General features: G+C 44.5%; 2 protein-coding genes across 8 annotated transcripts in view; one reads left to right on the top strand and one right to left on the bottom strand.

Annotated features, from left to right (window-relative positions):
* BMPR1B (bone morphogenetic protein receptor type 1B) overlaps nt 1-5,018 on the top strand; it is a 423,330-nt gene extending 418,312 nt beyond the window's left edge. For all 7 annotated transcript variants that reach the window (XM_032632927.1, XM_032632928.1, XM_032632930.1 and 4 more), the window contains one exon: nt 1,136-5,018. In XM_032632927.1, coding sequence (XP_032488818.1) covers nt 1,136-1,261 — 126 coding nt within the window. In that variant the 3' untranslated portion in view covers nt 1,262-5,018. The remainder of the gene's footprint in view (nt 1-1,135) is intronic.
* A 12,507-nt stretch (nt 5,019-17,525) lies between these two features.
* Nucleotides 17,526-23,186, bottom strand: part of UNC5C (unc-5 netrin receptor C) — a 188,479-nt gene continuing 182,818 nt past the window's right edge. Inside the window, exons 16-17 of the mRNA XM_032632018.1 lie at nt 20,135-20,313; nt 17,526-19,372 (exon numbers count right to left, since the gene is read on the bottom strand). Of these exons, the coding sequence (XP_032487909.1) occupies nt 19,207-19,372; nt 20,135-20,313 (345 nt within the window). The 3' untranslated portion in view covers nt 17,526-19,206. The remainder of the gene's footprint in view (nt 19,373-20,134; nt 20,314-23,186) is intronic.

The following is a 23,186-nucleotide window of genomic DNA, read 5'->3' as shown; positions in this document are numbered from 1 at the left end:
TTTCTCCATGACAAACTCACGTACAGCATTCTCCCGTTTTGATGAGAGAAAAGTAGGGCATCTGAAGAATTCGGTTTTCTATACACAGAAGTGGTACAAGTTGACCTAGTTGAGATGCCCGACTGTGCTGTGGATCTTCGTCAATAAGGATGACGCAATGCTGTGGGAAAAATCCACATTTGGCCTGGCTCTGAGCCCGTCCTGGTGAAACCTAACCAGATCTAACAAGGAGCTGCCCAGAGGAAGGAGTGAGCCGGCCAGCCTTGCCTTTCCTGCCCCACCTGCCCTCTGAGCCTCTAAACCTGTCCAGGAACATTCAGAGAGGAGTTTGAAGCATCCCTGAAAAAAATGTACCAAAGTCAGTGCAGATAAGTGGACAGAACACTGTTTATAAATGAGTTCTTCACTGTTAAATGCATTTCAAAATAATCTTTGGTTCATTGGTTTTGTGGCCAGTTACTGAAATGCTAAATAATACATATGTTTTCCAGTGAGCTGTGCAGAAAGCTTTATGAAATGCTGGAATTTATATTATTTTGAAGGTGGTTATGGGCATTGGTATTACTCAGAATCCCTTCACTGAGGATTTCTAATGAAGTGAAATTGTGCTTTTCAACAGGAAGGCCAATAATTGATGTACCACAGGAGAACACAGGAGAAAGTTGTAGTGAGGCTGTGCACAGGTCACTAATCTTGTCAAATGGTACAGTGTGATGCTGTTATTAGAGCAGACAGCTGTGATTTAGGAATAACCATGTTTGTTTGAATGGTATGGAATTAGATAAAAGATTTGAGCTCACCGGGTGTTAGAAACAATCTGGGAGTGTGCAGTGGAATACAGACTCCCTGGGTATTTTTGTGTGTGTTTAATCTGACTTCAGAGGCGCTCTTGTACAATCAGCAAAACCACCTGCTTGCTCCTATCACAAGGAAGCCATGAAAATCTGTTTTCATCATTTAAGCTTTGCATGATGAGAGAAGAATTTTTATGGAATTTTATGCCTCCGTGGTTTTAAGAGTATCTTTAAAAATATATATTCAAACTTCAGAAACCCAAAACTGAAAGCCAATACCAAGTGCCAACCTTACAGATAATACATTTCTCTAACTCCAGTTTTCCTTTTCCTTCCCGCAGTGTCTAAGGCAGATGGGGAAACTCATGACAGAATGCTGGGCTCACAATCCTGCTTCAAGACTGACAGCACTGCGGGTTAAGAAAACACTTGCCAAAATGTCAGAGTCCCAGGACATTAAACTCTGAATTGAGGGCAAAAATAAGCATCTCTGGAGAAAGCCAGTAGATACTCTTCTGTTTGTGGGCAGAGCAGATGTTCCAGAAGCACCCACAGTACAAGCCGTGAGCATCGTCCTGCTTTCCAGTAAGGTTAGCCTCACCTCTCAGGGAGCAGCTTGGACAAAGAGAAGTTCCCAGGAACACGGATTCATCGTGTCTGTTTGTAGGAGGGAGAAACTGTTTGGGTAACTTGTTCAAGATATGACGCATGTTGCTTTCTAAGAAAGCCCTGTATTTTGGGATTGCCTTTTTTTTTTTTTTCAAAAGATGCTTTAATTTTGCCAAAATAAAACAAATAATGTAGATGTTTTAAGGTTTATACTAATAGTTTAAATAATAACAGCAAAATTCTTCCCAGAAACTCTCCTGGAAGGTAAATTAAAATACATGTTTCCATTGGTAAAATTCTGTTGCACTCTGCCAACCAGCAGTCGGTGAAGTTGGAGAACAGAATGGAACTCACCTTCAGAGCCCCTGCGCCCTGCGCCTCTTCAGACCACTCGGGCCAGGCCTGCACCGGGGCGGCCGCAGCAATGTGAATGCACCCGGGTACAAGCGTCACCTGTCTGGGACCACGTTTGGGGATTCCTACAGGTGACCTTTTGCAGCTTTATAGGATATGGAACAAATGAAGGTTTTATGTGACTCTGTTAGAAGTAAATGTTGACACTATTCCTCAGAACCGCTTTGTGTTTCGGATTCTGGTATGCTTTTTCTTTCACGGTAAAGTCCCTTCCTTTTCATTAAACACAAACAAAGCTTTTTTTTTATGGGCAGAGAATTGACCCATACATGCTTTTGATCTCTCAAATGAAGGGATCAATATTAAGTATAAAATTGCCATCAGTTGTGTTGAAGACAAGGCGCTTTAAAATAGAGATATTTTGCTCTTGTGCTGTGAGAAGATAGTGTCAGAAAGGTAGGGGATGAGGGTACAGGTGCACATGGCTTGTTTCTTCTGTACATGGAAGAGCCATTCACAGAAGCACAAGGGGAAATGTATGCAATGTACAACTTATTATGTACAGACAAATATGGTTTCTTTTTGTTATTATCTGCCTTTTATGTGTCTGAGTTAAGGGAAGGAGAGGAAACATATGTTAGGTTAATTTAACTAATTTTAATTTTTAAATAGATAAATAAAACCTCCAAATGGGACAGCAGAGGAATGCTAGTGGAGGCCACAGAATGTTACGGCTGCTGTGATTTATTATTCTAGAATAGATACGGATCGAATATGTATATCTTAATATCTTATGTGATAGCTTCACATCTTAGGAATGCTGACTCAGTTTATTTTATTCTCATAACGTTCAATTCACTTTTTAATTTATTATCTTTTCTTCTCTGTGGCACTTGTGCAAAACATCTTTTCACCTATTCACTCACGTGGGGTTTTAACTTTTGAGCAACGTGAGTCAGATCATTGGCAGGGCCAGTATTCCTTAGCAACAGGAACCTAAGAAAGGCTAAAATTGTACACATCCCTCTCGACTTTATTCATTTACTTCCTGACTGTGGTTTTCTTTTGCTTCTTAGAAATTCTGTAGTGTTTAGTAAAGAACTGGAAAGTACCCACTTGCCCAGCCCTTTAAAAAGAAAAAAGATGTTCCTTCCAGAATACTCCAGGGGGCAGTGTTTTATAACACATTTTCATTTCACCACTTGGTGGCTGAAGGATGGAGGGTTTTGGAAATGTGACAGCTGCATTAAAAATGAGAAAACATTTTCCTCACTTCTGAAGTGGGCTTGCACTGGTGAGTTGTTCCTCCAGAAAAGCATCCTAGAGCAGAGACCAGCTGTGAGCTGTGCTTACGGTTTGGGAGAAGCATGAGGAGAAACAGTTTCTGTATTCAGCACTCACTCCCCAGTGCTTCATAACCACATCTCCTTTGTAACAAAGAAAGAATATTTCCTTAATCCTTGAATACGAAAAAGGTTTCTGCATTTTTCAAAGATTAAAAACAGTTGGTTCCAAACATAATCAGAATGCTGCTTTTATTGATATTAAGATAACCTCAATAGCAGTGTAAAGGTTCCTTTCTCTTGCGTCAAATCGTATTCTTTTTGATAGCTTAGAAGGAGTATGTAGCTAGAGCTAAGCGTGATAGTCATCTGAGCCTGGGAGAGAAACCTCAGTGCCTCTAATCAGATTGTCTACGAAACAAATAAGTAAACATTTATGTCCGTTCAGTGGGGACATGTTCGTGTTTCTTGATTTTCCCTAAATTTAAGTGATGCTGGGCTTATCTCTTAGGTAAAAATGTAAGTTTAGGTAAGTTCTTATACATGGATAACTTCAAATCAGAATACATTGTGGAGAGGTGATGATTTCAAAGGAAACTAGATTTCTAGGGAGGTGTTGGTTCCTGTGAAGAATGGGAAGAGATTAAAATAGTATCCAAATTTCTTCTCTATTATGTGTTTGGTTGCTTTAGAAGAATGACTAGCTTACTTTCTAATCCCCAACCTGATTTACTCACTATGAACATTTAAAAATTATTCCAGAGATACTTAAAAAGACCCATTTAGTTACTATAGTCTTTCAATGAAACAAGAATTTACTTATGAATAGAGTTTTCCTTGTATCTTACCAAAATCCACCTTGCTTAGGGAATATTAAATTGTTCTTAAAGAGACTACCTACTCACTTCCAAATAACTCATTTTGATTTTTAAATTTTTGGTAGCTCAGAAGTGAATTTAATTTTTCGTTTTGTCTTTCAACAGAAGAGTGGGAACCTGGAAATAATGTAGTTGATGCTTACTTTTAGGACTATTTCAAAGCCTAAAATTTTCTTCTAATCTTTTCCCTGCAAAGGAATCCTAAAATACTACTTGTTGGCTAATATAAGTTTTGTATGCTAAGATGTTTGGTTTTATAGTTTATGTATGTCTGTATATATTATATAAATATATATGTATATATAAATATTATGTTCAGTTTGGAGTCTGACACAACTCCATTATGTGGATTAGAGCGTAAAATATTATAGAGGATAAAGTACTAAATGAAACGTAATATTTATTTATAAAAGGTGTAGACTGTTACATCACAGGCGGCAGTGCTATGAACATTGTGTGTGAGGAGCCCGGCCTTTGACCCCCTGGAAAGCACAGCTCAGGAGTCACTAGCGACCATTCTTTTTATCCTCAAAACAAAGCTTCTCAGAAAACACGCTAAGATTTTATTTACAGGGAATTCTCTGACACATTTCAATTGCTGTGTAGTCAGGTAGAGCAAGTCCTGAGTCATGACCGACTTTCACGTTTCTGCAGTCATGCCTGTTCATTAGAACTTAGTGTTTTATGTTGTTGGTCTGTTCTGGTTCTTCTTTGTAGGTGAAAGGCACTGAAAGAAGTACAGTTTTTTAAAACTTGAATAATTCTGTAGTTATATCTCCTTAGAAAACTTAGCCACATAGCCGTGGAAATGAAAGAAGGCGTCAAGTGACCCAGTTTAGCAGTTATCATTCCTTTTGTAAAACAAACCAGAAAAACAATGCCATATTTTTTGGAGAAAAGTTAGAATATATACGGGATTTTGTTGTCTGTCTGTTTCAAAAGAAGACTCATTTGTGTTCTTTTGGGGAACCAGTGCCTTATTGAATTTGTATATACTGTAATTATTCAGGACTAGGGAACAAACAATTGTATTGTATTTGTTACAAATTGTATATGGCTTTGTTTTTAACATTCCCCCGGAATAAAATGGTTTCATTCTCCCCTTGGAAAGAACACGTCTGTTATCTTATAGTTGTGCGTTTTTTCCTCTTTAAAAATTTCACATTGTAGCAGGCAGGAAAGGCAGCCATGGAGAGCGTTGCAGGTAAGTGTGTATATCTGGTGGCAGGAGAGCAAGACGAACGGTCTGATGTCTCCTGTTTTCTCTGTAATTAGGAGGCACGGTCATCTGTTGAGAGTGGGAGGAAAGGTAGAAAAGCTGGTGACAAGGTCTAAAATTGCATCGTAGGATATCACAGCCGGATGGCTACAGGCAACGCCGAGGGCCCTGTTAAGATGGATGATGCTAACTGTGGCTTAGTGGCCAAGGTGTGGCCCCTGGACCACCGTACAGCCCGCACGGGAACCCGGGCTCCCTCATTCTCTCCACTCTGTGACGGTAGGCATGTTGTGCCCTCTCGAAGACTCAGTTTCTTCCCCTTGAAGGTGGGAATAATATTAATCTCTACTTCATGGAGTGGTTCTGAAGATGAAATGAAATAATCCATGCACCAAGCATGAGGTAAGCATTCAACTAACGCTCAATTACTATTAGCTATTATTACAAATTCCTTGTGCTACTCTTCTCTGTAATTTTATGATTTTGTTTTTCTATCAGCAGCCCAATGTAGGCATGGAGACTGCGGCTACTGGATTCATTCAAGGTTACCTGGCATATGCATCCATGAGTCATGGAAAATCAGAATTATCATCATCAAGGTGATGGCTGATGTGGTCCAGAGGAAGGAGGGGGATTAAAGAAGAGGCGGCTGATAGGCCCAAAGAAACAAGGTCAGAGGACAGGGAACCATGCTGGGGTCGAGATGGTGCGATAGCGGTCACTGAGAAAGGGTCTGTGTTCAGAATCAAGATTTCAAAGAGGGAGTAGCAAGATCAAGGACAGGCTGAAGGTGTGATCACAGGGGTGGGCAGATTTATTAGTGGATAAGATTATTGGTGATGAAAGAGGAACCCAAAAGCCAGGCCACTGGATCTGTCTCTGGGGACTTTGAAGCCTCCCAGGATGGTGGCAGTCTAATGACATGAAGATTGTGAGGCAGGGTTCTCCGGGCTGCAGGGGAATGAGGGGCAGTCAGTGAGGGGCAGAGAGTGGAGACAGAGGCTGGTGGGGCCTGATGGCCTGACGTACAAAGGAGTGGGGTTCCGTGCAGGGGCAGCAGCCTGGAAGGAGCACAGCCGTAGGAGAAAGACTCCATCCTTCTTCCCAGCTGTGAGGTACGTGGGGTGCGGAACAACTCAGTTGTTGCTGTTGTTTCTGAGTCAGTGGCCCCTGGAGAAGAGAAAACCCTCTGCAGAGGGAGAGGGAACTTGCTAGGTTGTTTGTCCATGGACTGGGAATCCTGGTGGGCAGAGAACAAAGTTTGGTTTTGAGGGCATCCACTGGAGACGATTAGGAGAGAGGAAATCCAGAGTTGTTTGGGCGCAGAGACTACAGGCGGGCTTGCATCTCAGTTACCAGGGACTCTGAAGTTTTTGTGTGATTGGCTGTGTTTAGCCAGCTGCATTTACGCCAAGAGAATTCATCCCAGCATTGGGATTCAGATCGATTTAACTCCCATCTCATGGTTTTCACCATCTCAGTTCTGTGGAAGAACATAGTCTGAGCCCCAATCTTCTCCCGAGTAAATTGGGACAAAATTCCCACCTCCCAGAGCTCTTAGGAGGAGCAAGCGAGGTGAACGTGTGAAGAATGTGATGGCCCCGCACCAGCTCCACAGCAGGTGCTCATAAATGCTGCTTTCCCTCGCTGACGTTAGTTTTACAGGATGTAAAGATGGCAACGTTTAAAACAAGCCAGAGTTTGCAGTGGTGGGAGTGGGGTGACACCTCTCCTGCCCTCTCTGCACCCCACTTCTCTATGCTGTGGGCTTTCCCGGGACTCAAAGGCAGAGAGATAGTAAATCCCAGCTGAGGCGAACAGCATCTTCTCCTGCTCTGCTCACTTTTAAGTTGCAAGCTTGGTTGTTCCTTCTTGTCACAGCAGCAAAGTACAGGTGACCCTGCTCTCAGAAGGACTTCTCTTCCTGCAGAGTAATTCCCCCCGCCGGTGGTGGTTGTAACCGGCTACAGGGAGCTCTGGGGCTGATGGGGGTTCTTTGCCCCGGCCACCCTCCTGAACCCTCCAGTGACTGTACCCCCGAGAGGAGCCCGGGCAGCCTCCCACCCGCGACGTGACTCGGAAAATGTGCGCGTGCTTTCTTGAGTGCGGTCTTCCCGACGGGAATGCCGGCCACCAGTGCTCCAAAGCAAGGTTCGAGGGATGGTGGTGGCTGAGTCTCTGCTGCCATGTGCTTTCTGTGCGCGGTACCATTTTGTTCTCTACCGCGTTTCCATTCTTTTAATGGAGTTAAATTCTCAGCCATAGGACCCACTTCTCCCTTCTGTTTTAAACTGGTTCCAGTGTACACATCGCCACCTCTTGCTCAGCCCTGACCCACAGCTGGTTTTGCGACCCCAGTCTTGGATCAGTCTTAAGTCAGGGGGGCTGTGCCTCAGGGCTGCTCCCAAGCTCTTTGGCTCAAGCCTGAGGGATGGGATGGGACGGGAGCCTCCCATCAAAGGCGCTTCTCAGCTCAGCTCCTTCATTAGGAGAGGGCTGCCTCAGAGCTCTCCTCGCACAGCCGAGTTGCTCCCGTGTTCATCACCCTGAGGCAGTGGCTGGCTGTGCTCCGGCAGGTTGAGCAGCTCTGCCGGGCATTCGCTGTAGCTCTGGGCATCCTTCCCTTTCATTTCCTACCTACTAGTGCAGCTGTTGGCAGACTTGATTTACTTATCTTTTTAAATTTTGTTGAAGTACAGTTGATTTACAATGGTGTGTTAATTTCTGCTGTACAGCAAAGTGACTCAGTTATACATATATTTTTTCATATTCTTTTCCATTATGGTTTATCACAGGGTATACATTTTTTAACATCTTTATTGGAATATAATTGCTTTACATTGCTCTGTTAGTTCCTGCTTTATAACACAGTGAATCAGCTATATGTACACATATATCCCCATATCCCCTCCCTCTTGCGTCTGCCCCCCCACCCTCCCTATCCCACCCCTCCAGGCGGTCACAAAGCACTGAGCTGATCTCCCTGCGCTATACGGCTGCTTTCCACTAGCTATCTATTTCACGTTTGGTAATGTATATATGTCCATGCCACTCTTACTTCGTCCCAGCTTACCCTTCCCCCTCCCTGTGTCCTCAAGTTCATTCTCTAGGTCTGCATATTTATTCCTGTCCTGCCCCTAGGTTCATCAGAACCTTTTTTTTTTTTGATTCCATATATATGTGTTAGCATGCGGTATTTGTTTTTCTCTTTCTGATTTACGTCACTCTGTATGACAGACTCTAGGTCCATCCACCCCACTACAAATAACTCAGTTTCGTTTCTTTTTATGACTGAGTAATATTCCATTGTATATATGTGCCACATCTTCTTTATCCATTCATCTGTCGATGGACACTTAGGTTGCTTCCATGTCCTGGCTATTGTAAATAGAGCTGCGATGAACACTGTGGTACATGACTCTTTTTGAATTATGGTTTTCTCAGGGTATATGCCCAGTAGTGGGATTTCTGGGTCATATGGTAGTTCTATTTTTAGTTTTTTAAGGAACCTCCATACTGTTCTCCATAGTGGCTATATCAATTTACATTCCCACCAACAGTGCAAGAGGGTTCCCTTTTCTCCACACCCTCTCCAGGATTTATGGTTTGTAGACTTTTTGCTGATGGCCATTCTGACTGGTGTGAGGTGATACCTCATTGTAGTTTTCATTTGCATTTCTCTAATGATTACTGATTTGAGCATCCTTTCCTGTGTTTGTTGGCAATCTGTATATCTGCTTTGGAGAAATGTCTGTTTTGGTCTTCTGCCCATACTTGGATTGGGTTGTTTGTTTTTTTGATATTGAGCTGCATGAGCTGCTTGTAAATTTTGGAGATTAATCTTTTGTCAGTTGCTTCATCTGCAAATATTTTCTCCCATTCTGAGGGTTGTCTTTTCATCTCGTTTATGGTTTCCTTTGCTGTGCAAAAGTTTTTAAGTTTCATTAGGTCCCATTTGTTTATTTTTGTTTTAATTTCCATTTCTCTAGGAGGTGGGTCATAAAGGATCTTGCTGTGATTTATGTCATACAGTGTTCTACCTATGTTTTCCTCTAAGAGTTTTATAGTGTCTGGCCTTACATTTAGGTCTTTAACCCATTTTGCGTTTATTTTTGTGTATGGTGTTAGGCAGTGTTCTAATTTCATTCTTTTACATGTAGCTGTCCACTTTTCCCAGCACCACTTATTGAAGAGGCTGTCTTTTCTCCATTGTATATTCTTGCCTCCTTTATCAAAGATACGGTGACCATATGTGCGTGGGTTTATCTCTGGGCTTTCTATCCTGTTCCGTTGATCTATATTTCTGTTTTTGTGCCGGTACCATACTGTCATGATTACTGTAGCTTTGTAGTATAGTCTGAAGTCAGGGAGCCTGATTCCTCCAGCTCCGTTTTTTTCCCTCAAGACTGCTTTGGCTATTCGGGGTCTTTTGTGTTTCCATACAAATTGTGAAATTTTTTGTTCTACTTCTGTGAAAAATGCCAGTGGTAGTTTGGCAGGGATTGCATTGAATCTGTAGATTGCTTTGGGTAGTATAGTCATTCTCACAATGTTGATTCTTCTAATCCAAGAACATGGTATATCTCGCCATCTGTTTGTATCATCTTTACTTTCTTTCATGAGTGTCCTATAGTTTTCTGCATACAGGTCTTTTGTCTCCTTAGGTAGGTTTATTCCTAGGTATTTTATTCTTTTTGTTGCAGTGGTAAATGGGAGTGATTCCTTAATCTCTTTCAGGTTTTTCATCATTAGTGTATAGGAATGCTAGAGATTTCTGTGCATTAATTTTGTATCCTGCTACTTTACTAAATTCATTGATTAGCTCTAGTAGCTTTCTGGTAGCATCTTTAGGATTCTCTATGTATAGTATCATGTCACCTGTAAACAGTGACAGTTTTACTTCTTCTTTTCCAATTTGGATTCCTTTTATTTGTTTGCCTTCTCTGATTGCTGTGGCTAAAACTTCCAAAACTATGTTGAATAATAGTGGTGAGAGTGGGCAACCTTGTCTTTTTCCTGATCTTAGTGGAAATGGTTTCAGTTTTTTACCATTGAGAATGATGTTGGCTGTTTGTCATATATGGCCTTCATGAGGTTGAGGTAAGTTCCCTCTATGCCTACTTTCTGGAGGGTTTTTATCATAAATGGGTGTTGAATTTTGTCGATAGCTTTCTCTGCATCATGGGTGGGGTTGTGTTCCTGTCTTGCTAGTTGTTTGGCATGGGGTGTCTAGCACTGTAGTGTGCTGGTTGTTGAGTGGAGCTGGTTCTTAGTGTTGAGAAGGAGATCTCTTGTCCATTGATATTATGAGGGTTCGGGAGGTCTCCAGTGGACCAACATCCTGAACTCAGCTCTCCCACCCCAGAGGCTCGTGCCTGACACCTGGCCAGTACACCAAGACCCTGTCAGCCACATGGCTCAGAAGAAAAGGGAGAAAGAAATAAAATAAAATAAAGTTGTTCAAATAAAAAATAAATTATTAAAAAAATAAAAAAGTAATTAAAAAAAAAGACAGCAACCAAACCAATAAACAAATCCACCAATGATAACAAGCACTAAAAACTATGCTAATAAAAAACAGATAGAAGCCTAGGACAAATAGTAAAAGCAAACCTATAGAGACAAAATCACTCAAAGAAGCATACAGATACACGCTCACAAAAAGAGAAAAAGGAAAAAAATATATATATTTTAAAAGAGCAACCAAATCAATAAACAAATCTACCAATGATGATAAACTCTAAATACTAAACGAAGATAAACACAAAGCCAGAGACAAATTAGGTGCAGACAGCAAACCCCAAGTCTACAGGTGCTCCCACAGTCTGCCACCTCAATTTGGGATGATTCGTTGTCTATTCATGTATTCCACAGATGCAGGCTACATCAAGTTGATTGTGGAGATTTAATCCGCTGCTTCTGAGGCTGCTGGGAGAGATTTCCCTTTCTCTTCTTTGTTCGCACAGTTCCTGGGGTTCAGCTTTGGATTTGGCCCCGCCTCTGCATGTGTCTGTTCTTTGCTCAGACAGGACGGGGTTAAAGTAACAGCTGATTCGGGGGCTCTGGCTCACTCAGGCGTGGGGGGGGGCGGGCAGGGAGGGGTACAGATGCTGGGCGAGCCTGCAGCGGCAGAGGCCAGCGTGATGTTGCACCAGCCTGAGGCGTGCCATGCGTTCTCCTGGAGGAGTTGACCCTGGATCCCGGGACCCTGGCAGTGGCGGGCTGCACAGGCTCCCCGGAAGGGGCGTGTGGACAGTGACCTGTGCTTGCACACAGGCTTCTTGGTGGCGGCAGCAGCAGCCTTAGCGTCTCATGCTTGTCTGTGGTGTCTGTAATGATAGCCGCGGCTCATGCCCGTCTCTGGAGCTCGTTTAGGTGCTGCTCTGAATCCCCTCTCCTCGCGCACCCCGAAACAATGGTCTCTTGCCTCTTCGGCAGCTCAAGACTTTTCCCCGGACTCCCTCCCGGCTAGCTGTGGTGCACTAGCCCCTTCAGGCTGTGTTCACGCAGCCAACCCCAGTCCTCTCCTTGGGATCTGACCTCCGAAAAAAGCCGGAGCCTCAGCTCCCAGCCCCGCCCGCCCTGGCAGGTGAGCAGACAAGCCTCTCGGGCTGGTGAGTGCTGGTCGGCCCTGTTCCTCTGGGCGGGAATCTCTCCGCTTTGCCCTCTGCACCCCTGTTGCTGTTTTCTCCTCCTCGGCTCCGAAGCTTCCCCTCCGCCACCTGCTGTCTCCGCCCGTGAAGGGGCTTCGTAGTGTGTGGAAACCTTTCCTCCTTCACAGCTCCCTCCCACTGGTGCAGGTCCCATCCCTATTTTGTCTTTTTTCTTTTGCCCTACCCAGGTATGTGGGGAGTTTCTTGCCTTTTGGGAGGTCTGAGGTCTTCTGCCAGCATTCAGTAGGTGTTTTGTAGGAGTTTTCCACGTGTAGATGTATTTCTGATGTATTTGTTGGGAGGAAGGTGATCTCCACATCTTCTTCCTCTGCCATTCTTAAGGTCCTCCCCTATCACAGGATGTTGAATGCAGTTCCCTGTGCTATACAATAGGACCTTGCTGTGTATCCGTCCTGTATAGTATACCAGTCTGCATCTGCTAATCCCAAACTCCCAGGCCACCCCTCCGCCTCCCCCTCTCCCCCTTGGCAACCACAAGTCCATTCTCTCTGTGCAGACTTCATTTAAAATCGAGTCTCTGAGAGTCTGGCCTCCCACTTGCTTTCTTCCCAACTCCCCAGCACCTCTGACAGCAGTCCCCAGACCCGGTCCCCCCATAACTGCTAACCTGGGGGCTTAAAACACTCCCAACACCCAGACCACACCCCAGACCCACGAAGTCAGGTTCTCTGAGGGTGAGATCCAGGCAGCTGTGTTTGGTAAAGCTCCTCCCGTGACTCAAGTGTGTGGAGATGCTTGAGAAGCACCGTTCTAGAACCTCATCCTGGCCCGAGGGACGTTGGGATCACTGTCTGTGCAGAATCCAAGAGCTTTTCTGTCCTATTAAGGGAACACCACGTGACTCTTCACACAGAGGGCTTTCCTGTGAAGAAACAAGGGAGGTGGGACTCTGTTGCTTATAAATATAATTTATTACCTGTTTAAAAATTCTTTTACATTTTGTACATGTTGGCTGACAGGATAAATGCAGGCAAATTTACAAACCGAGGGACTGCAGGAAAATGGGGAGAGACAGCCAGGGAGAGAGGAGAGACACAGCCAGAGCCGGCATCCCTCACTTCCAGCACACGGGGAACACGGACAGGACCCCAGAGAGCAAGCCTCCGCAGGGGTTTTCTAGAAAAGGAATTGCATAGCAGATACAGCAAGAGGGAACTCCACAACAGCAAAAGAAGTGTTCCGTATCCGAAAAGCCAAAGTTGTGTCGTGTTTAAAAAAAGAAAGACAACAAAGCACAAAACCTTAACGTGACATTTCTGCAGTTGAACTGTTCCCCAGGGAGTAGCAGGTGGATGACACGGCACTTCAGCGCAGACTGCTGGGGAGTTTTCTCTGACCAACATTGGCTGTCTTCTTTAGAAAGAGCGAAGAGGAAGGTCACCAACTTGCGACAGGTCAACATTAAACTCAGTGAACACATACAACACCTTGACACACAACACACACACACACACACACACACAGGGATGCTAGTCCTGCAACTGGGCTAAACGCACCCCATCGGGAGGGTGAGGGCCTCATTACCAACGGGAGGCCTGGGAAAGAGCAAAGGGGAGAATGCAGATCGCACATTCGGCTTGTTCCGATTGCTGTCCAGCATTTTCCACTGGCTGTGGATTTCTTGCTCTTTTGTGCTGCTCTGAACAGCTTTAGCATGCAGGACGTAGTTCAGGTCATGATTCTTGGATGTTGCCTCACGGAAGTGCTGATATTCAGAGGTCAAGGGCTCATCAATTCTTAGGCTGCCGATCAGCAAAAATTGCCTACGATTCACATTCTGAACTCAATACTGAGGGTTTTTCCACCCTGGGTAGGTGCCATCAGGTTCAGCAGCAGCTGTGATAGTGCCAAGTCCAGTAGACTTCTGGAATTTAAGGTTGGCACGAAGGATTTGAGCATGTTTGTTAAACTAAAGACCCTGAAGTGCTACGGCCTCAGCAACTTAGAATTTTGCTGAGACACAATCTGAAATGGCATGTTTAGAGGCTGGCATACGGTAGCAAATGCTTTGCCTGGTGGGCAGCTGACCTTACCTCAGGGCACCTTCCTTGTTTCCTACTCCACAGCTGGTAGGCCAAGACTCATCCTGACACTCTGTAGGGATACCGGAAGATCTCTGGACCGTTCTCTGCAATACGCGAAAGTCTAAGTATACAGTGGGCTGGGAAGTAGCCTCTTATACCTGCTTGGTTTTGTGTGCTAGCGCATTTGTGGAGTTCCTGTCTGTCCTGGCAACGCTGCCCTCGACCATGCTAAAATAGGGCTGGGAGTGTAGGTTATGTTTTGTTTCATGAGCGCATAAATATCCTACCTGTAGATCATCAGTACAGGGAGGTGACAGGGCCACTGAAAACGCTGGGCGCCATGAACTCTTCTGAAGACAGATTTCTAGAGCAGGATTTCCCAAAACGGGAGCAATCACAAGGTTTATAAGACTACAGGATCAGGAAGTTAATTGTTAGCCTGTATCAGAAACCCACCCAGTGACATAAAAGGCCATCTCCCTACTTTTCAAAAACAGGAGGTTTCAGGCATGAATTCTGGAGATATTTATGACTCCATTTGGCTTACTTGACCTGTATGAACACAGCCTTAAATGAACAATGCTTACAATGTATGTATTCCCCTCATGCCTATTCCATGGGGGGAAAAAAAATCATTTGAGAGGCAAAGGAACTATTTCAAAGTCATCATTACAGCCAGAGATTATACAAATAGCTTTCTTAGGGTAATGAAACAGCACTTCAGTGCACAGAGGCAAAGTTCTAAGGATTTCAGTCAACTTAGCTCAGTAAGGTTAAAAAAAAAAAAAAGCGAAAAAGCAAAGTGTAATAGTTGGTGCTATGAGGCACTCGAAAGGTAAAACAATGATTACCTTGAGATAATCAATAATAAAAATACTTTCCTTATTGGATCCATAAAATCTAATGCTCATTGACCACTATCATCTTTACAGATAACTGGCTTTGAGCAATGGCGTTCTGACTCACAAGAGCTCGCCTGTTCTCAGAGAAGATGGATAAAACCCAATTTCACTTTGGCTGTTTCCACAGTCATCCTCGCTTTCATCGGCCGTGGACCTGGACTGAGGACTGAGGCCTCTGTGCGAGACTGACACCTTGACCAGAGCAACTGCTCAGCAAGAGCCAACGCTCCCATTCGACCTGCAGACTGAGAATTCGACAACTAAACTTCTTCTACCTACTTTACACTCTCTTGCAGGTCAGTACTTTTATTTGCTTGACCTCATGGGGGCAGACCTTGTAGTGGCAAAGGCTGTGAATTCTGAGGAGCCAGTGATCATCTACTGCTTCCTTCCTCAAACATTAATGATAGAGACAGCGGAGTAAGTGGACCAGGAACACAGCTGCTGTGTCCCCGACAGAGACACACTTACGGACACATAAGCAAGAGCCTTGTCTGCTCTTCTCCAGAAGAAGTTAAAAACAACAACAACAAAAAAAAAACGAGTATACTATTGGAATGTTTAAGATATCCTTCTTACAGGAGAAATACCTCTAAAAAATTATTACTGTGTAGTTTCTCGAGTGTCCTGAACTCAGTCTCCATGAGTTCTTCCTAAACAATGGTTCTACTATTTGAAAGTTGGGAGATTAAAATCTACAAAATAATAGTATATGTAAAAATGACTAACGGTTATGCAACCTAACGGACATCTCACCCCAAATATTGCCCTGCCTTGGAAGAGCTTACATTGCTCCTGTGATAATGTGGGGATTTTTCTGGGTAGCTGAGGTGAGTATCCACACTGGTGTTCATGCTGTTTATGAAAAGGCTACTGGCTGTGAGCACCTCGGTGTTACATGTTTGGCATCACCTTGTGCCCAGTTATCAACTCTGAATCTAACTTCTGTTCCTTCCAGATCACTTAAAGGAAATTTCAATGAGTTTGGTGAGAGGAAAGTGAAAACAGGAGGAAACCTCTGTCTTTAGATCCCCAAATTCAGGAGGCTAATTTCTTCTCCTTGGTTATCAAGCAAGTTTCCACTTCATTAGACGCACTATTTTCGTTTGCATATATAAAACTTATTTCTAAGTGGATGCTTCTTACACCCTCAAAAATAAATACTAGAGAACTAAAAGATTTAAAACATATAAAGCCCAATGAAAAATATAAATATTAAAAATGACAACTCTTCAAAAACTGTTTTGTACACATTTTTATGTACTGCTGTTATTCGTATAACCAAAACCCAACTTGAGACGTGTTGTGTATGAACGAGTTAGTAACAAATGTACTAGGCTCATGAGGACATGTAATTTTTGGTATGGCTAATTTCAGTGAAAAACAATGTGAGAATAAGAAAACTAGAAGTGAAAATTTCCCCACGTCTGTTTGTCATAAAGGTCCTGCAGACGCTATAGGTATCCATTCCCCTGGTCAAACAACTTTTCCCATTAGACGCAGGGTAGATTGTGTTATCCACCACTAGATGGCACCATGCACAAGTGATCGATTTGTTTTCCTTCAGGATGAAGTAAACTGGTCTTTGCTCACCACCTACACAGAAGCCCTAGGAATGACAGGCAGGACGTGTCACAGGATGGCCGAGAAGGCGGCGCCCTACGTGCTGAACTGCTGAGTCTGGATCTTGCGAGTTTGAGAGCAGTCTAACAGCGATTACTTCACTCCCCCCAAGGAAGGAAATCAGAATTCGCAGGGAAAATCATTTGATATAAATGTTAAATGCTGTGCTGTACATATGGAAGTCGCCATTCACCTGATGACAGATGAATACCTCACTTATAGGGAATCAACCGCTCTGCCCATTTCCGGTGCTGAGATTTAGAACCGAAAACCACGAAGCATCCGAAGTGAACCCCAAAGGCCCCCCCTCAATGGGGGAGCCTCAAAAATACAGTTCCTGCTGTGTTCTATAGTTCTGCATTGATGACTTTTTTTTAGTCAGCTGTGGAATTGATTTATCTGAATACTACATATTTACTCCTTTCTATTTCTCCTTAGGTATCAGATTTCTAATTCTCGACTTCCACAGATGACAGCCCCCCAAACCAGTAATGGTGAGTAACCTTGAGTTATTTTAAGATGCAGCAATGGACAACAGCTCTCTTTCCTCCTCCTCCTTTTTAAAAATTAGGTATTAAATTTTTTTTAATGTAGAATTTTACTATCTTTTGGTCAAAGATGCATTGGTGCATTGGTGCATTCATTATCCACTGAACTTGTTAGTGCAGTCTTTCCCTTTCACAATAAGTGTAACATATTCTTATATATGGTACAGGGGGTGGTCTGAGAGAGATTATGGAATATGCATCTAAAACAAAAGATAAGAAATAAAAAGGCAGGAAAGAAAAGGCTCCCCACAAGGTATCAGCAGTTTCTCGATGATGAGGATGGAGGAACCTGGGAATATCAAAAAGTTACCAAAATAGGAGAGGAAATATGTGTGGAAAGAAGGGGAAAAGGGTATATAAAATTATTTCTAATTCAAATCCAGTCAGCAACTTGGATACCTCCAGCCCCAAAGTTAACCACAGCTATGTTTTGAAAGTTCTGATTCATACGCACGGGAGCTTGTTGTTCAATCTTGGTTTGGCTCCTGGGCTGTTTGTTGACTCTTTATTCCCCACCTGCTGAATGGAGTCCCTGTGTTAAAACAAAGAGCCTGTGATGGTCCTCAGGAAACATCACAGTTTACACAAAGTAGTCTGTTGACTGTTCTTCAGTTAAAAATTTTTTTAATTAAAAAAATTTTGACCAAGACAATAATAGAACATAATTTGCAACTAGTCAGGAAGGCAACTGGTCCCAAGAGAGGAAAGAAAGTGATAAAAAGGGATGCCATCTCTGGGTGAACAGCGTGATGAAATGACACAAAGACAAGACTTGAAAGCGTGACAAATATGTTACAGGTTAGAATAATAATTATCTTCCAAGTGGGAACTATTTGAAAGGCATAATGTAGCCTGGGCGAAAGGCTAGATGAATCTTTAAATGATCCAGGTCAGCGTCCATTGTGGTCTTCATACGGATGACAGAGACGGGGAGCATCACAGTGGAAGTCGAGGGTTTTAGAACCTTGAGCTGACCTAATCCCATCCCTTCGGTTTACAGGTGAGGAAGCTGAGGTCCAGTGAGGGTAAATGACTCTCCCAAGGTAGCACAGCTAGACAATGACAAACCCAGAAGGAGAACCGGTTTCCAGCTCAGAGGCTGTTCCTTCGACCACACTGACAGAGGACCCACGAGAGGCGTGTGGGGCTGTGTGACCACAATGCTGAGTAAAGCCTGAATCAGAACACTTGAACGCTTCTCGTGACGAGACTCAGGGGACAAAGCCCCTGCCTGAGCAAGCTCAGAGACCAGACTGACAAAGCCAGTAAGCATTTACCTCCTTTCCAGGCAGAATGATGGGAGAAAGATAAAAGGTCAAGGAAGCAATGCCTGTTTAATTAAACTGGTGACCACGCCCACCTTGTTATGAGAAGGTGCCCGGGTCAGGTCAATACCTAAATACTAACAGTACTGCTAACAAAAACAAGTTAAAAGAAAATCCTTTTGCTAGAATACTTGTAAATACTCATCAATAATAATGATGATGATGATAATAATACCTTTCTTTTAAAAAAAAAACCACTTCAAGTTGCATATTACAAACACACATGTTGTGGAAAAAAATGCTCGTTTGTGTGGCTGAACATGAATCCCTGTCTTCCCTGCCACGCTATAGCTTTATTCCCCAAGGGCATGAGGTGGGTGCCCTCAAGGAATAAGGAAGTCTTAGCTCTCTCTCCTTTATACTTGGATTCTCCACTTCCCTGATACAAACAGGAACACTGGTTCTACAAGTTCTAGAAACAACACTGATGGGAGGATTACCTCTGAGACACTTGATGCATATGATTTGTAGGAAAAGCCTGTGATTTCTCTGCAAATTACTAATCTGAAAGAGACACAGCAAACCGTCCACAGCTTCAACTTCAAATGATTTAAACAAAAATAGAACGAGCCATGGACAGTGTCTGCATCCCTGTCCAATTTGATGTAAACAACGTTTGTAGAAACTGCGTTTGTTAAGAAAGTTTATCCATATATCTGGATAGCAATAAAAAGCGTTTCCTAGGAAACTGTAAGATCCTGTACCACACAGCATACAGCCCAACTAAGAGGAGAATTAGGTTGATTTCTAAATTCAAGATACACATTTGTACAATTGTTCTTAACTCCTGTGACGATGTCCGAGTAGAGTGGGCACGTATATCGGTAGTTGTGTCTGTTTTCCTTCTCTCCCCCGCTGCAATCTTGCCTGTGGAGCTCACTGGTCTAGACTGGGTTTCCTCCTCAGCTCTGAGCCCCTGGACGTCCACAGACTCCCCGTGACTCTCCTCCTTCACTCTCAGCCCCAGCCTGGGTCAATACTGCCCTTCTGCTGCTAACGACACTACTGTTTCATGTCTTCCCATCTCCTCCAAGACAGCTGCCAGCACGCTCAGGTTTCCATCTGGGAAGTTCTGTGCTTCCCAGAGATCCAGGATGACGCCAGTTGGACTTGATTTGGTGGCAAAGTAATTCAAGTACCTGTAATTGGTAATGGGAAAATGTGCTGAATGGCGTGATGTACGGATCTGTTTTCCTTTCAGTTTTTACTAACCCTTTTCGTTACTGTGTTTCTGTAAGTATAACTGGACCCACTTGGGACAGTGTGGCTTGCAGTGAGCCGTTCTCAACAACTAGCCCATACGTAATTAGGTCAGCCCCAGACAGGAGACGTGACGCCTTAACTTGAACCTCAACTCTGAGTAAGATAATTTAAGAGACAAGATGTCTGTGGGGCACATCCTAAACAGGAAACCAAGAGACTTATGTTTTCTTTCCAGCCCAGGCTCTGATCATCTTTGACAGGTTATGCCATGCCTTTTGCTTGGTAGTGACGGCAACGTTCTACAAAGAAGAGGCTCCAGAGGTCTCTTCGTAACTTCCTAGCAGCACTGTGTTTAGCATGTTCATTACCCATCCAGCATTAGGTCCTGCTCAACAGGAGGCGAGGAACAAATTAGTGCATGGATATATCATTTAGGGGGATTTAGCCCGTCAGCTTTGCGAAGTGGATCACAAAACCTGATATTTACAAATGTCAGGTAAGCCCAGGATGTCTCTCAACGACGTGTTTGCAAGACCATGGTGCAAGATACAAGGTAGGAGCTTCATACATGTTGTCATAATGAAAAGTAAGTAAACGTAGAGATGGAGGAAAAAAATGAACGTTGCCCTAAGTCAGCTGTATCAGTCCTGGAGCCCGATGTCTAACAGGAACTAGTTCTGAAGCCTGGCCATACCCACCTGTCCAGGTTTAGCTTATGGGCCAGCATCCTCCAGTCATGACCTCTCGTCTGTGGGGCATCCAGGCTGCTACAGAGCTTCTGCCGGATAGGGGGAGGGATGCTGAAAGCACCGGGTCCCGTCATGGTGGTGACGGTGCTCGCTGGATCCAGCAGAGGCAAATTGATACCAGTAGGTTCCTGTAGTTCAGGCACGGGACAACACAGCATTATTTCTGAAGACAAAAGCAATCCTTATTGAGCCAGTCAACATAATGCCTTGCTTTGAATGGTAAGAAGAGAATGAATGTTATTATATTCTCCTTAGTGAGAATGGCTTCTTTCTGGCTGACGGTTGTGATTCTCTGTGACCTGCCTGAGAGGAAGAGGTACATTCTGAGCTGATTCTTGCACAGCCTTGGATTTATGGGTCTTCTGTAAGGACTGGGCTAGCTGGAAAGCTCGGGTGTAATTCAATTACAGCTTTTCTAATGGGATTCTCCAGGATGAGCAAGGGAATATCAATACTGCTAAAGGTTTAGATTTCAGGGTGGGGGGGGAGAGAAATGTTCAAAAGGGCAGCTCTTTGAGAATGAACTGATCTAGATCTGAGATTCTAGAGACTGTCTGACCCTGAGGGGAAGCCCTGGGCAAACGCTTGAGTATATTCTCCCTCTCACCTCTGTAGAAGATGGCTCGGGGCCTGCTTTTGTTGAATGAAATGGAACACAGCTCTCCTCCAGATGACATCAAATTAAGACTAATTATTTAAAAGGAAATGGCGAACACAGTACCTGGCTTTAGGGCAAGCTGCTAACAGAATCCTCCAATTGCTGTACACCCTTATTTGTTTTTAAATCTAATTTTAGTAGAGAAAACCACAGATTGGCTCTTGAGATAGTTTCAGCTCATAAAACAGCACGATTGCAAAACCTGAAATTCATCTGCAGGAGAAACTCTAATCATTTTCTGATCACTTCTGCTGGTTGGAAAAGCAAATGTTGCCTGGGGACTATTAAAGCAATAAAAGAAGATCCACTTAATCTACTTTAAATGTCACCTCTCTCTCAGAGCAGGTAACTCCGTGGTGAACATAATTAGTTGCTGGAGGATTAAACAGCCACACGCAGGACCAGCCATCAGGAAGCCTCGGGGTCTGGTGGAGGGCTCTGCTCAGACGTCAGTGCCCCCGCCCTCCAGAGCCTCCCAGACCCTGCTGTTCCTACACCTGGGGGCCACTGTCTGTGTTCCAGGATCAGCAGCCCAGGCCCACTGCGAGGCTTGTGCGATCACAAGGCACAGGGTCCGTCCGGGGCCTCTGGAGGGCACGTTAGAGCAAAACACATTTTTTTGCCATAGACCATCAAGTGGTGTTGGCTGTGATCACAACATCTGGCCTCAGAGCCCAAAGCCTGGCAAACTGAGCCTCGGAGGATTCCAGTGGCTCCTTTATGTTAACAACTCCAGCACATAGCAGGACTGAAAAGACTGGTACGAGATACGTTGGAGTCCCTGAATCCCAAAGAGCTTTCCCTGCACTGTTCCAAGGGACCACGAGGACAGAGGGCTCCTGACCTCAAGGGCACAGGGCTTAAACAAAGGGCACCAGAAGAGAGGACTCTTGTTTTTCAACAGATTTACGTTGGGAACGTCTGCACCCAAGTGGCCAGCACTTCTCTCAGGTATAAAATTGGGAGCGGGGGCGGGCAGAGGCGTGGAGAAATCACACCTCATTCCACAGCTTAGCGCTACGGCCCACTTGCAAGTCCTGCTTGCTTCTTGTCTGGACCATAATAATGGGGCCTAGAAGGAAACCCATCCCTGGCCTGCCGTGAAGGCTGAGTCTGCACGGGGTGGGGGTGGGGGGGGTCTGCTTGGTGTAGCGCTGCCTCGTGGCCTCCCCAGCTCCCTGCTGCTTCCCTGCGGTCTATCCCTTATGCCAGACTCATCTTCCTAAAGCCCAGCACTGACGTTTCTCCTGCCTTCTCTTGGTAAGTGTTAAATGGCTCTCCTACCACATGGATTCCCAACTCCTTATCAGGCCATGAGGTTATCTGCAGGGCCGGCCTGAAGCCTGGAATGCCTGTAACCTGCAGAGCCAGGCCTGCCGTGGACGAGGGGCCCCTGTGTTCCCTCCACCTGGCAGCCTGGCTCCTGCCTTTCTCCAGTTGCACCGGCATGACCGGACCATTCACTGTTCCTAGCGCCTTTCTTAAGGATGTACCTTCGAGAGCTCTTCTGCCCTTTCCCTTAACCTCTGTCAGGCAAACACGGCAAAACGTGGGCTGCAAAGCATGTTCCCTGAGCAAAGCCGCCCAAAGCCCTCCGCCTGGAGCCCTCCAACAGCACTTCCCACAGCCCCTGTCCTCCTCCTACGTCTGCTCTATGCACGCTGGTTGTACTTACAGACGACTTCCTCTGATTTCCCAAAGTTCTTGGAGATGAGAGTATTTTTGTCATCCTCAGAACTTCTATGACCCTCAGGGCAGTGCCCTGAACGTGGAAGCTACTCCATTCCTATTTGTTGAAGGGAGGAAGGTATGTTTTCTGGTGGAGCGAGGATGAAGCCAGTTCCTAACAGAAGCCCATCTCGCAGAATAGTGCTGCCACATTCCAACTAAATGTGGCTAAAGGTAAGGCTCTCCTCGCTGTTCAGTCCTGAAGGTAAGGCAGGCACGACTCTCGGGAAGCTCTGCTCACACATACACGTTGTCCCCCTTCTCTTGGTGAATAAAGAACTGTCAGCACTTTACGTGGGCCTTCAAACCCGGAGTCTCCAGCCTTGGCTACTGTGGCTGTTTATTTCCTTGTGCATGAGACAAGCCCTTGTCTCTCTTATCAGATGGCTGACAGCAGCCTTGGAGGTAAAAGAAAAATACATATATACCTTTACATTCAGATTTCATCTAGTGATTTCTGTTGCTGTTAGCTCTTTTACTTCCAGGTTTGCTCTCACAGAACACTTATTATAATAATTGTTTATGATACTGGTACCATCTGTCTTTGATGTTACGCTTCCCTTGGTTAAGCATGGTTTTCACCGTTAACCAAACAGCTGCTATGGCACACATTTT

Source organism: Phocoena sinus, chromosome 5 (genome assembly GCF_008692025.1).
Source record: "Phocoena sinus isolate mPhoSin1 chromosome 5, mPhoSin1.pri, whole genome shotgun sequence".
NCBI lineage: Eukaryota > Metazoa > Chordata > Mammalia > Artiodactyla > Phocoenidae > Phocoena > Phocoena sinus.
This window is presented reverse-complemented; position numbering and strand designations above follow the sequence as displayed.